The sequence below is a fragment of the Simochromis diagramma genome, unplaced genomic scaffold (genome assembly GCF_900408965.1).
Source record: "Simochromis diagramma unplaced genomic scaffold, fSimDia1.1 OVJJ01000610.1, whole genome shotgun sequence".
NCBI lineage: Eukaryota > Metazoa > Chordata > Actinopteri > Cichliformes > Cichlidae > Simochromis > Simochromis diagramma.
This window is the reverse complement of record NW_024387063.1, coordinates 512,578-527,372: the sequence shown is the minus strand read 5'-3', so window position 1 is coordinate 527,372 and position 14,795 is coordinate 512,578. Positions and strand designations below refer to the sequence as shown.

At 39.3% G+C, this 14,795-nt stretch overlaps 1 protein-coding gene and 1 long non-coding RNA gene across 4 annotated transcripts in view; one reads left to right on the top strand and one right to left on the bottom strand.

The window, feature by feature from the left end:
• Positions 1-14,795, top strand: part of LOC120742080 (B-cell receptor CD22-like) — a 61,566-nt gene that overhangs the window by 24,171 nt on the left and 22,600 nt on the right. Inside the window, exons 2-4 of one of the 3 annotated variants that reach the window (XM_040045227.1) lie at positions 13,353-13,706; positions 13,826-14,053; positions 14,332-14,682. In XM_040045227.1, the coding sequence (XP_039901161.1) occupies positions 13,353-13,706; positions 13,826-14,053; positions 14,332-14,682 (933 nt within the window). Of the gene's footprint in view, positions 1-1,108; positions 1,191-1,269; positions 1,331-1,407; positions 2,528-13,352; positions 13,707-13,825; positions 14,054-14,331; positions 14,683-14,795 lie in introns of those variants that run through there. The other 2 variants (XM_040045229.1, XM_040045228.1) reach the window with 2 other exon arrangements.
• LOC120742103 lies at positions 1,413-8,367 on the bottom strand. Its single transcript, XR_005697765.1, has 3 exons — positions 8,257-8,367; positions 6,781-6,854; positions 1,413-1,525 (listed from the first exon to the last, which is right to left on the bottom strand). It is a non-coding gene; the product is annotated as an uncharacterized LOC120742103 (long non-coding RNA).

Genomic DNA, 14,795 nt, shown 5'->3' with positions numbered 1-14,795 from the left:
CTCTGTGTTGTAGCGTCCTAATGACACCCAGTTTGTGCTCCACCTTAAATACTGATCCGTATGCGTAGGTTTACGGTACACGTCAGCTTTTAGATGTCCCCCATTCCTGATGTAAATCTCACAGTCTAAGAAGGCTAACCTGCCACTTTTCATATCCTCCCTGGTGAATTTGATGTGTCGGTCCACCAAGTTAATGTGATCCGTGAAATGTGGTACGTCCTGAGATTTGATTTTCACCCAGGTGTCATCAACATATCTGAACCAATGGCTTGGTGGTGTTCCAGGGTAGGATAGCAAAGCCCTCTTTTCCATTTCTTCCATGTACAAATTGGCCACGATGGGTGAAACTGGGGAACCCATGGCACACCCATGTTTCTGCCTGTAGAACTGACCCTTGAAGACACACATGAAAACACAGTTCCAAAAGCAAACACACTTGGTCGATGCTGAGAGGGGTCCTGTTGCTGAGGTTGGTGTCATCCTGTAATCTCTTACAGACTACCTCCAACGCTTCCGGGACTGGGATGCAAGTGAAGAGAGATGTAACGTCGTAAGAGATCATGGTTTCATCTGCCTCCATAATGACATCTCTCACCTTCTCAACACAATCCAGGGTGTTCTGGATGTGGTGTTCAGAGCTGCAAATCTTAATTTACATAATTAAGATTAAGGAACTGACCTCCCAGCCCATTGTTCCTTCAGTGGGCTGGTTTCAGTCATTATGCAAATGTACTGTTTATAAGATTGGGGAAACCTGCAGTCAGCTGAGACTGAAGAAGTCACCTGGATGAGTGACGAAACGTTTCTCCCACAAAACGCTACGTCCAGATGAACAGAATCAACTTTTGGAGATTTACTTTCCTGGGTGATTAAGAATGCATCAAGACGAAACTGACATGAGAGAAACTTTATGATAAAACACTGTTTGAGATTAACAGAGTGAGATCACGTTACTCTGGTGTGTTTAAATAGATTTCTATTTTTATTTTTCACTGGAGAAGAACTTGGCTTCTGTAGCCTAAAACTCCAACACTGTTCAGACCATACACAGGTCGAACGTTATGGAATACTCAATTAACTATTAGTGCTTTACTTTGATCTTGATCAGGAGCAAAGAAGATAAAAGCTGCTGGAGTAACTGCTGCTGTTCTCCTGTCTGTCACATCCCTCCCTGTCTTCCTCTGGATTCGGTGAGCAGATCTGTTGCATTAAACTTTTACTTTTCAGTCATTGTGTTGTTCTTTTGTTCATTATCATTTCACTCCTCAGAAAAAAGAGGAATTCCAAGGAATCATCCAAGACTGAAGGCAGCGCAGACAACAAAGAACAGGTGAAACCAGAAATATAATTGCAGTAAAAAAAATCATCATTCACCATTCTAATCTAAGATCATTTTTTTCTATGCAGTGTCTCTCTGATCAGGAGGAGCCACAGGAACAGGATGATCTTCAGTATGCCAGCATCCACTTCTCTAAAAACCAGGCAGATCCTCTCTACAGCAACAGCAGTTCAGCCCCACAGACACCTGGAGGAACAGAGAGTTACACTTAAAAACTGAAAACTATTTTAATGAAAGAGTCCAGGCAACTAATCAGTCTTCCTAGATTGTATCACATCATCTCAACAAGAATAAATGTAACAAAGTTGTTGAACTTCATGCAGATCGTACATGATTTAATTACGCTCACCGCAGAAACATAAAATAATTTTTTTAATTACAAGTTTGACTCTTGTTAATATAAAAACCACCTACTTTCACTTTTTTGAGTTTACTGTGTTACACCGCTGTTAAATCAAATTAAAAAGTACAGCCCTGTGGTGAGCAGCTCCTCACATAATACGATGAGCCTCGCTAGAAGATTCAAATGAAAATCTGGGAAATGCATTGCCTGCTTTAGCATTCTTCTTCTGTTTTTAAGTTTGTTTTTTTTTCACCATCATAATATAATTTCATGCTACATACTCAGAATCAACTAATTTGTGTCTATGAACCAAAAGCCATTGATGAAGAGGATCCATCCAGACTGCACCCTGCAGTCAGCAAGATCTGGTCAACAAAGCCAAAATTCCCATTAGCAGAAAGAAGCTGCATCATGGGAGGTTTGGTCTGTTCACTCAGTGAGCGTCATAATTTAGCCAGCATGGTGGCTACTGGAGCTAGTTTCATTTTCACAAACCAAAATATTCTTTTGCTGCTCTTTTTCTTTCCTTATCACTTGTAGAAAAATACACGTATGTGATCAAACATGATTATCATAGTCTGTTTTCTGATGTTTGATATCCTGATGTATTATTATCATAATCACATTTATTTCAAACTGCACAAAGAAATTGACTTTTTAAAACGATTAACTTTTTAAACAAATCATTAAATAACACCTGATTTTTCAATAGCACTTCATTACTCTGATGTCTCACAGTGATATATATGGTTTATAAAACATTATTCTGCTACACCTCAACTTCTATGTGACTTTAATTTTCCATGGTGCTTTTTTTTTGCATCAATAAAATTGTATAACATCAAGTAATGTCATGTTAATGCTGACTGGCTATTTGATATAACAGATCCAAACAGAGCACACTGTCTGGATCTAGGTAAAATGGTGAAATGTGTTTGTTTTGAAAGAAAATTACAAAAATAACATTAAATTCCTTACAAAAAAATATAAATTATAGTGATTAACAGAAATATTCACAACAAATTCTCTGTAAAAACTCCCTTATGTACTGTCACAAACTGGGTCAAAGGGCAAAGAGAGAGTTCATAGGTACATCTTTAACTGAACTCTTTGTATCATGATAGTCCCATACAGTAGAAGACAAATGAGTAAAATCATTTAGCTACATTTATTTCTAAATTTACTGCTATATTTTGTGTTCTGTGCAAATGAACGCTGTCAAAACCACCAACACAAAGCACCAAAAAATGCCTTGAAACGTAAACAACATACATTATTAAAGTGACAGAACTTCAGGTTCCAAAAAGACACAATCACTAATTAGTGAGATACACGAGTCTCACAATAAATCCACACATGTTGGGATTTATCATAAAGACAACACTAAATGCATTTGTACAGCTAGCTTTCTTCATAGACAAAAATAGACACGTGTTTGGATAAGAAAAAATAACTTCACCAAACATGGTGGAGGAATTATTATGGTTTGGACATGTGTGGCTGCCAGTGTTGATGATGTGACTGTGGATATAAGCAGCAGACTGAATTCTGAGTACAGGTATACACTCTCTTCTCAGATTCAGCCAAATGCTGCAAAACCGATTGGATGGTCCTTCAGATTGCAAATAGATAATGAATCAAAGCATATTACAAAACCAACTGGAGAGTTTCTCAGTATTCATCAATGGCAAAGTCACCAGCTGATCTTAACACCTAGGAGCATCCTTTTCAGTTACAGAAGACAAAACTGAAGTCAGAGAGACCCACAAAGAAACAGCTACTAAAGGTGGCTGCAAGAAAGACCAGGCAAAGTGTCTCAAGAGAGGAAACTCTTAAAGTGTTCCTGATTTTTTTCTTTCTTTCTTTTGTTTTACTGCCCTCTAGTGATAAAATGTTAGCTTGCAGCTTTGAGTTTCATCTCTCAGTACTCTCTCTCCCTGAGTGAAAAATCCTTTAAAGAATTTGGCCATTCAAAATAAATATACTTGTTTGTATATTGATAACAAACACCTTAAGGTCTGATTTAATTCCACAGTAAGCACAGACCTTGCCCCAAATCCCCCCTAACCAGGCTAGCCCACAGGTCACATGGCCCACAGGTCACATGACCGCTACTTAACTAGAAACCATGCTTTTTTTTCTTCCCCTGTCATATATAATGAGTAATACATACAAATCATTTCAGTACATAGGTATGTCCCTCAACGTCCTGTTCGGAGAGTAATTACTTTCTAGCTGTCTGATTGGATTTTTGTTTTTAATAAATCAGTCTCATGATTGTGAGCCCCACCTAATGTGTAAACAAATGGAAGGCAGGCAGGGTAGTGAGGTGAGGAGACCAAAGACATTACTGCCAGCAACCCTACATCTGATATGGCTCCCCAGTACCATTCCAGCCTTCCACTAGCACCTATAGTGGATCCTGTTGTGTCATTTGTAAGTATAATTGTCTTTATGTAGGTGAGTGCTAAGCTAGTGCTATGTAGGGCTGCAGATATCGATTGTTCAGATAAGAAATACTTATGTCTTATTAATGAGCAATAATAAAAAAAAAGAGAGTCTTTTAAAATGAATTGCTCATTGACTTCCATTTCAGACATTGCAATGTTTTAAATTTTAACTGGATATAATGGTTGTCAAAAACAACAACAACAACAACAAAAACAACTAAACCCCTTTAGGTAATTTAATACCAACCATATCAATTTTTTTTAAAGAAAACCATTTTTAAAGCAAAAAAATCAAAGATCAAAGTCATTGCAATCTAAACTAAGACATAAAAATGTACATTTATCTTCTTAGACAGCTTTCTGACATTAATGAGGTAGATTAGGCATGTTTTCATTTTTATGAGTTTTTGTGAATGTGTGTGTCTGCAGGTTTAAGTGTACAAGTAAATAAAGGAGTTTGTGCCTGTAACCCTTTAAAGGAGTATGTGGTGGCTGCAATGAAGAAAAGCAAGCAAACAAAAGAAATATTAACACAATTTATATAGCACACTATTTTACATTATTTTACTTTCAATCTAAAAAATGTTTGAAATGAATATGGTCTAATACACCCCAAGCCCTCCTTTAAACTCACCACTGTTTGCTGCAGGTACTGCTACAGCACTCCTACTCTGGAGTTTATCACATCAGTGCACTCCTGAACAGCGGACTTATTTTTGAACAGTAATAATAATTTTTTGCACATCAGGTCATCCTGCATACTAAGCCAACATATTGAGGTCATAGTTCTTTTGCACACATCTCTGTTTCACACTTTAATATCGTCTTCTTTTTGTCTTCATTTATTTATCTGTACTATTTGTATTTTATATGTTCTATTTCTATTGTATATATTAATTGGCATCTCTGTGGGGACAGCAAAGAAAAAATTTCATTGCACAAAGAAATCCCTTTTTTTTCTTTGAATACATGACAATAAACACTTTGAACCTTGAATCTCTTGAATCTACAGAGCTGCGTGTTAAACTAAGATAAGATGAACAAACAACTTCTGTTGAGAATTTTTTATAATCGAATTATTCAAATTACTCCGTGAATTGTTGCAGACCCATGCATTAAAAGACGTGAGACAGGTGGAGGACGATCCCACTCAGTGGCAGACCGGCTGTCATCCCATCCCATTGACCCAGCACCCAAGGGAGGCCATAGCTTCAAGGAGTACAGCAAAGGGCCACATTTCAGCCTGACAGCTTGATCATCTGGATGGGGAACTCTCCAGATTGTAAGTTACCAGAATACTGGAGATGTCATAGGATCCAGTAAATATTCCAGTAAAAGCTGACGTACTGAAGCAACTTCTTTACTCAAAGAATCTGACATTTAGAAAACCGTCACTCCCTTCTTGCTTCCTCTTCTGTAGTGCTAGCCAGATTTTGCTAGAAAATTTTCAATTGGATCTATTTAAATATTACAGCTTCCCATCCCACAGCCAAATAAAGGAGATGTGGAAATTTTTTTTAGTCTGCTACAGATAAAAGATAAGTTTATTGTATTTTTTGACCGAACAGGTACTCTTGTGTGTTCTGTCTTACAATGTAAGAGACGCAGCAGCAGATTAGAATCAAGTATAGAAAGACTTTATATATTTTCTACATCACCAAATTAATACATGGATATTCCCTGGACAACGTAACCCAAAGTTTGCGCTCCATTCACGGGTTTTAGCAAAGTACACATAGCAACCTCCACATATAAAACATATTCCACCAGTAGAGAATAATAATAATAATAATGGATTGGATTTATATAGCGCTTTTCAAGGCACCCAAAGCGCTTTACAATACCACTATTCATTCACTCTCACATTCATACACTGGTGGAGGCAAGCTACAGTTGTAGCCACAGCTGCCCTGGGGCAGACTGACAGAAGCGAGGCTGCCATATCGCGCCATCGGCCCCTCTGGCCAACACCAGTAGGCAAGTAGGGTAAAGTGTCTTGCCCAGGGACACAACGACCAGGACAGAGAGCCCAGGGATCGAACCGGCGACCTTCCGGTTACAGATGCGATTCCCAACCCCCTGAGCCACGGTCGCCCTGTAATGCAGAGAATCTGTAATGCACATAAAATAAATATAAGAGACTGTCATCAATCGCAGAACAGTAACCAGACTCCTCTATGGCTCTGTGGCTGAAGAGTTCACTATATACAACACTTACTCATCATCAAGCCAGTCTATATCTGGAAAGAAATGTTTCAATATTCACCTCTCAGACTCACCAACATGGCCACCCACTGATGGCTCCAACCCTGGCGAGCTGCTCCCCCCATCACCCTCTCTCCACATTCCCCAAGTAAGGACTGATTGGAATCTCAACAATCAGTTAACTTTTCAACGTACATCAAGATTTATACACCTGAGTCACAAACCCAGATTCCCTGTGATGTCCCCATTTTTACTTTATAATGAATATTATTACTAGTGTTGGACCGGGCATGACAGAGAGAAGCAGTGTAGTTTGAGATTCTTTCTTCCCTTAGAGAAATCACACAGGCTGGCGGCCTTACTGCAGACAATAATAAAAGGCACTAATTTACATGAGGAACAGATCATCAGAGAGAGCAAAACGAAACAAGTCTACCACCCACAGTGAGCTGATAATCTGGAGTCCGTGCTGATCCTTTCTTAGAGCAGTTTATTGCACTGATGATTAGCAGGTGACCTGAAGAAGAGGACAGAAGGAGAGAGTGACAAATCATGTTTATTTTAAACTGGTCTGGTGTACATTAAGATTCAAGAAGTTTATTGTCATGACATCAAAACACAAGTGGTTACACAGAGCAGAGCAATGAAATTCTTACTTTAAGAGTTCCCTTCACACAACTAAATAAACAACTAACTAAAATAAAGAATAAACTTAACTCTGAGCATAGAAAATAAAAAATCAAGTAAAACAAGCACTTGTTGCTTATGTAACTATGTGTGAGTGTAGTCAGAATTTAAAGTGCAAGTAGTTATGCAACATCGTCACAGTGGTGATACCTACAGAATATGCAATATTAAAACTGTATTGTATGTATTGTATTATATTGCATATAAATGTACAAAATTTGCGAATTTACAGGTCAAAGATAATCACTGTTCAACAATAAGTCAGTGATTCAGTAGCCTGATGGCCTGTAGATAGAAACGGTCTTTTAGTCTGGTTGTCCTTGCTTTCACACTCCTGTAGCATCTGCCAGATGGCAGGACTGTGAACAGTGTGTGCTGTGGGTGGGTGATGATGCTGTGTGCCCTTTTCCTGATCTGAGTGTTGTAAATGTGGTGTAGTGGTGGGACGGGTACTCCACAGATGAGTTGTGCCATTTTAATGACACGCTGGAGAGCTTTCCTGTCCTGAGTGGTGCAGTTCCCATATCACACTATGATGGAGTTTGTCAGGATACTCTCCCCACTGGGCATCCGTAAAAGTTGCTGAGCAGTTTGGAGGTTAATCCAAATTTTCTCAGTTTCCTTTGGAAGAAGAGTCGTCTTTGAGCATTCGTGATGATCCGCTGTGTGTTATGGGTCCACGTGAGATCCTCACTGATGTGGTTGCAGAGGAATTTGAAGGTCTTCACCCCTCCACCTAAATCCCTTTGATGTAAAGTGGGGGGTGCTGGTCTCTCCTCATCCTCGGGTTAATAATTATCTCCTTACTCTTCTCAGCATTTAAGGAGAGATTATTTTCCAGGCATCAGGACACCAGCTGAGCCAAGTCGTATCCTTCAAGCTTCAGTCTGTACTGCCTCTTGGCTTCCCTCATGGATCTACGTAGGTCATATGTGGCCTTTTTGTAACCCTCTGTGTCACCAGGGACAAATGCAGTGGAGCGTGCATGCAGCATGGAACGCAGCTCACAGTTCAACCATGTTTTCTGATTTGGATACGTTTTATAAGGACTTGGTGAGGACAATATTATCAATGCATGTGCTGATGTAGCTGGTAACCACTGATGCATATTCCTCTAAATCCACAGAACAGTCCTCTCTCAAGGCAGCAGTCTTAAACAAATACCCCAGTTTGTAGCATCAAAGCAGTCCTGAATCAGTCTCTTCACTCTAAACTTTAATAATTTTACTTACTGACGGCGCTTGTTTGAGGAGCCTGCATCCTGGATAGAGGGAAACAGAAAAGTGGTCGGACTATCCAAAATGGGGGCGGGACACTGCCTTGTATGCGCCCCTTACTCTGCTGTAGACGTGGTCCAGGATGTTGTTATTCCTTGTCGGAAAGCTCACGTATTGATGGATCTTTGGAAGCACAGTCCTGAGGTTGCAATGATTCAAATCCGCGGCAACAACATACACGGCATCTAGGTGAGCGGTCTCGTGTTTGCTGACGACGTCGTGCAGTAGTTCACGCGCTGTGGTCCGTTTGGACCGCGGCGGTATGTAGACAGCCAACACAAACACAGCGTTGAACTGCCTTGGTAAATAAAATGGTCTGCACTCCGAAGTCCGCACAACTGTGTTTCTCCACCGCCTGAGTGTCCACACACCATCTGTTGTTGACGTAAACGCATACACCTCCAAGGCAGATGTGCGGTCTCCGTGATGCCCGGAATGTGTCTGTAGCTGAATGCCTGAGTGTGGCGTACTTGCCGTATTTCCGTAAAAATCAGAGCACAACATTAGGCAGCGGTGGTCATGTGGCTCTAGCCTTCAGTTTAACATGTAGCTCGCCTCTTTTGTAGTGATGTGTCAAAAGCAAGAGTGAACTCCCATCGAGTGAGAACAGGTGTTGTGCCAAAGAGTGTTCGCCTGCCAAAAACTGATTTCCGGTGTTTCCCAAAAACTGATTGCTCGTATTTAAACTGCTATAAATAACTTGTTGCTGTATAATATGTGTCAAATGTATCCCTGGTGAATGATATGAAGTCATTTTGAGGCACAAACAACATTCCGGTAAGAAGGCAGAAGGTGCAATCAATTTTTAGCAGTGACTTATCCTTCATTTATCCGGTTTTAAAAAAATCTCTTAAAAATGTGTTTTTTAAGAGTAATCTTAATATTTTGACTAATCTGATCTGTTCAAAAGGACATCAGAAATTGCAACAAATTTAACAATAGTTCTGCAAACATATTTTAAGTGGACAAAAAGGGCCGGATTGGTTATAATGTAAGTACAATAACCCAAAGTTACAAAGACAGGCTACTTCAAAAACAGGTCATTTTTAAATTTTATATATAACAGCTTTGTAAACCATGTTCACCGAAGTCTGTAAACCAATGTATGTAAGATATTACACATTAAAAAAAATACACGGAAACGTTGGAAATCAGTTTTTGGCAGGCGATCACTTTTTGGCACCGGTTCCCCACTTTTTTAAACATGTGGTTTGTTGTGTTGCCACAATATTTAACTCTTCCCACATACATTGCACACAGCTGAACATAAGTGCAGTTATGATCTGTGAACAAAGTCAAGATTGTGTGTTTTGTACGTGCCTCAGGTTTCTCATTGACTCACACGCTCGCGGAGGCGTAGCACGCACGTGAATGAGAGGCGGAAGGCGATTGTAGATCCTATTAACAGGGTATTGCTGACTGTACCGTTAATTGCTGAGTTTACTTTTCTTTGTATGTCATCTTATGATAAAAACAAATGTAATCAAATTAGATATTGATATTTTCATATGGGAATTGATCCTACAACATGAAACGCTGGTATTGGAAGTATTGATATTTCAGGATCACATCAATACCCCTCAGTGAGTGAGTGAGATGGTAGACGGTGAGCAGGAGAGTGCGAGTGCATCGCAAAAACACATAAATATGACTGACACTCGTAAACAAAGCAGCGTCTGGCTGCAGTTTAAAGAAGAAGCAGATACTAACTAAGAGGAGAAACCGCATCAGCCCATCCAAGCTGAGGCATCTAATTTTTCTGAATGTCAACCTGCACTGAGGACAAGTGTTGGTCAAGTTACTTGAAAAAAATAATCAGTAACTAATTACTGATTACTGCCCCCAAAAAGTAATCCCGTTACTTTACTGATTACTTATTTTCTTTTTTTTTTTTTTCAAAAATTTTCAAAAGTAATTAATTACTTAGTTACTTAGTTACTTTTTAAAAACATGATTTACAACCTGAATAGGTGATAAAGCGATAGATCTTTCAGCCCAATTCTACTTTTTCTGCATAATCCATCATACAAAATGTAATCAAATGGAAAAGTCTCTTTTTAAAACTTGTTGTATTAGTTTTAATCTTTTAACTTTATGCATCAAGCAAAAATTAAATTATATGCACCATTCTCTGACTGGAAGAAATTTGTTTAACATTTAAACCTATTTTCTGCACATTCCAGCACATAAAATAAAATATTTTCTTTTGTGTTTACACTCACTCTTTCAAATAGATGCAAGTAAAACACAGCAGAAAATAAATAAAATCAAAGACTAGCGGTCCTTTTGCTCTATTTTCACCTGTAAAGCAGGAGTGGGGTAGGCGGGAGTTTGCCCTGGTGCAGGTGTGCCGCAGCGGTCAGTGGAAGAATCCGCGAGTTTCTCCGTGAATTTCCCATTACGTGGTAGCGCACTCCTGGTGCTTGCTTGGAAGTTTAGGGGTTTTTTTTCGCTGTAAAAAGAAGTTTTCTTCCCAGGCACAACGGACACTAATGTTTTTGTCACTTTTTATGGAATCAAACTCAAAGTAAGGTCAGTACTTCCACGCTTTAAACGCTGCACGCTCATACTCTCTCCCGCACTCGATATATGATCCACTGTTGATCTGCACACAGCTGTTGTCATGAACATTGCACTTGCTTACATCACTGTCATGAGACATTCTCGCAAAAAAAATCACGGTTTTAGTAACGCAGTAATGCAGCGTTCCTACGGGAAAGTAACGGTCATCTACCGTTTTTGCAATAGTAATCCTTTACTTTACTCGTTACTTGAAAAAAGTAATCAGATTTCGTTACTGCCCATCTCTGCTGAGGACAGACTGTTTGGCTGCTGAGTTAATACTTAAATGTACAGAAATATACAGTTAACAGTTGGTTTAAATAATAATGGATTGCACTCATATAGCGCTCTTTGAGACCCTCAAAGCGCTTTACAATTCCACTTTATAATTCCCCTCTGGCCTTCACCAGTAGGTGGTAGGTGAAGTGTCTTGCCCAAGGACACAACGACTGAGAGTGTCCGAGCCGGGGCTCGAACCGGCAACCTTCTGATTACAAGGCGAACTGCCAACTCTTGAGCCACGATCACCCTAAATAACAATAATAATTATTATTATTTGATGCAAAAAAAGTTTATAAGAATCATTTTATATATTTTTCCATAGCTTTACATTTGAATTTAACAGTTCAATCTTTCAAATCACAGTCGATTTATGTAAATTTAATGATATTCTAGAAGAACAGTACAAAACTGTAAAATACACAGTAAATACTTTTATATTACAATTTGTTTTACAGTGTGGTGGACGGCCACTCTGAGTACTTGAGTCCGGGGGTGTTGTGGCCTGCCGGCTGGAGTTGGTAGGATCACAACACAGAAGAAAGCTGCAGTTCAAAAGGTCTGGACTGAGCTCATGGTGAACTTTTCTGATATCCCAAAGTGTTTCTCTGCTGTACGTGACCCTTGAGTACAGGCACTGAATATTGGCCACACTCATTAGCACTTGAATAGACAATAAATACAGTTGGTGTTTTGGGCACGTCGCAAACACGTCTGCCACAATGGGCACCATGATATTTAAGTGACACTCAATGCATTCCTCTTTCTATATCTGCCTTACTCTCCCCTTACCTGGTCACTGTGTGTGTGAGTGAGTAGGTTTATCCTGGAGCTATGAGATCCTCTGAAGGGCGAGGCCATTCAAGGCCTGGTTCCCACTGGATTCCTGGCTGACTCCTCAAACAAAGACTTAACTACATTACTTAAAAACCGGTTCATCTCTCCATTCCTCATGAGAGAGTTAGAGCAGGATTGTAAACATGTTCCTTATTTTGCTCCTCAGACTTGACTTTGCTTCTTCTTAAACACAACACTGAACTTTAAGCTCTTTCAGATTAATCACATACACAGAGGGTACAGTCAGGTGTATTTTAACAGTTTCTGCTTTTACTTACAGACCTCAGGAAAAACGTTTGACAGCTCTTTGAAGACAGCTCCATTGTGGATTGTACTTAAAGGTGTTGCTGGGACTCATTTACTTCAAATACACATTATCAACCAGCAGTTATGTTTTATGGACTTGGAGAGATGAGAGGAACAGCTGTAAGTTTAATTGCTGCAACCTGTGGACTTCTTGTCCTTCTCAGCTTAACAGGCAAGTTTACAGTATTTATTCTAACATCAAACAGAAGTGATACAGGAAAAATATTTATAAAACCACAATGTTTCTCTACTGCATTTTGTTCTTAAAACAGACAGTTTTATATATTATCTTTGTAGCAGTGTGGTACACTTGATGTAGGGTGATAAACTGCATAGCTTCAAAGCTTAAAATGTGCACCAATCATGGAAAAGTGATTAACACAATCTTATTATCTATTTGTATGGACACACACATTCTATCTCTCTCTCTCTGAGTCCATACATTCACACATACACACACAAGTTATCTTGGATTATATTACTATTTCAACTTCAATATTTACTGGTGGAAATTATATCAAAGAAGTGTCTCCTCTGATATAATTTTAATAAAGCAAAATCTTTTAGAAAAGGAGCTGAATGTTTATATTATAATTTTTAATTATAATTGCAATAATCCCACTATTGTCCCATCTCACTTAATCACGGATATTTGGGACATTATTGGATCCAACATTCAGTCTATCATAAAAAGCAATAATCTTTCTGGTGCAGTACTTTCTTATTTTAATCAACAACAAAAATAACAAAAACAAAACAGAACAACCCCCCCAAAAACATCATGACAGCTCAGTACTCTCCGGTTTTGACCTTTAAACTCTCATCTCAAACCTTTATTTCAAAGATTTTGGAGGTGGTGGGTCTTTGTCAACTTAAACCTTCTGCAGGGATATATGAGATTCTTGATGGGTTCCAGTCTGATTTTAAAGTAGTTCACAGCACAGTATGGTGTATGTTGTATAGTATCTTGTTTTCTATAAAAAATGTCTAAATTGAATTTGGGTCTATAAAAGTGAATATAAATAAGTCTGTTTTCTGATTTTTTTCTAACAAGCTCTGTGTTACAGTCGTTCTGGGTCAGGATGTCTGGGGAGTGACTTACCCTTCTACTCAGATCTGTGCTGTAAAAGGATCCACAGTGGAGCTACGCTGCACCTTCACATACCCATCCAGAGCACATAATCCTTACATAGTTTTGAGGACATTCTGGCTCACAAAAGAGAGTAATAATGAAGTCGTGGATCTGACAACAGATCCAGAGTATTCAGGTCGAGTTCAGTATCAGTGTGAAGACAACGACTGCGCTCTGAGAATCACAGACCTGAGAGAGAGCGACTCAGCTGAGTACAAGTTCATGCTCATAACAAACGATCCAGGAGGGAAATATTCTGGATCACCTGGAGTCACTTTGACAGTCACAGGTAACATGTTCATCCACTCGTTTACTATTTTAAATCCAAGTGTTTGCTGTGAGTGTGTTTGTGTGTTTTATCTGAATGTTGTCAGCTGAGCTTAATGTTCTTTATTTACTAATGGGCAGATCTGCAGGTGCAGGTGAGCAGATCAGCTGTCAGTGGTGATTTTAAGTCAGCAGATCTGAAGTGTGAGAGCAGTTGTCCTCTGCCTGATAATCTCTCCTACATCTGGTACAAGAATGAACGGATCATCACAGGACAAACATCTAATCTTCATCTAAACTACCTGGATCCTACAAACAGGATTTCCTGTGCTGTCAGAGGATATGAGAACTCCCGCTCTCCTTCAGTGGGTGAGTTTATGCTTTAACATAATGCCATGTTGTGGAGCCGTGTGGCAAATGAGCTGTAGATTTTATAGGTTTTCATAAGGGTAACACTACTGGTTTGTATGTTGCTGTTGATCACACAACCTGTGTAGTCGGAGCTCATAAATAGTTAACCTACACTGAGGTCACTGAAGGGAGGAGACCTTTCTCATGGGCTTATACTGAGGCCTTATCACATCGTTTTCATTTCTGTCCTCGGATGTTGTGACTCTGACTAATATCCAACTCTCTCTGTCTCACAGTGGTGAAGGATGTCTGGGATGTGACTTACTCTTCTACTCAGGTCTGTGCCTTCAAAGGAGCAACAGCAGAAATACGCTGCACCTTCACATACCCATCGACTATAAATGGAATAAATACAAGAGTTGAGGAAAAATTCTGGTTCATCAGAGACGAAAATAATGAACCTGTGGATCTGAAAACAGAGTCAGAGTACAGAGATCGTGTTGAGTATCAGTGTAAAAACAATGACTGCACTCTGAGAATCTCAGACCTGAGAGAGAGCGACTCAGCTGAGTACAAGTTCAGATTCATAACAAACGATCCAGGAGTGAAAAATTCTGGTGTACCTGGAGTCACTTTGACTGTCACAGGTAAAATAATTTTCAGTGGAATCACTTTAAACACCAAAATGTTGGTGAATCAAATGGACCATTACGGCAAGGCTGGGATGGTCAATTTGGTAAAGTAAATCCGTTGGGCATCT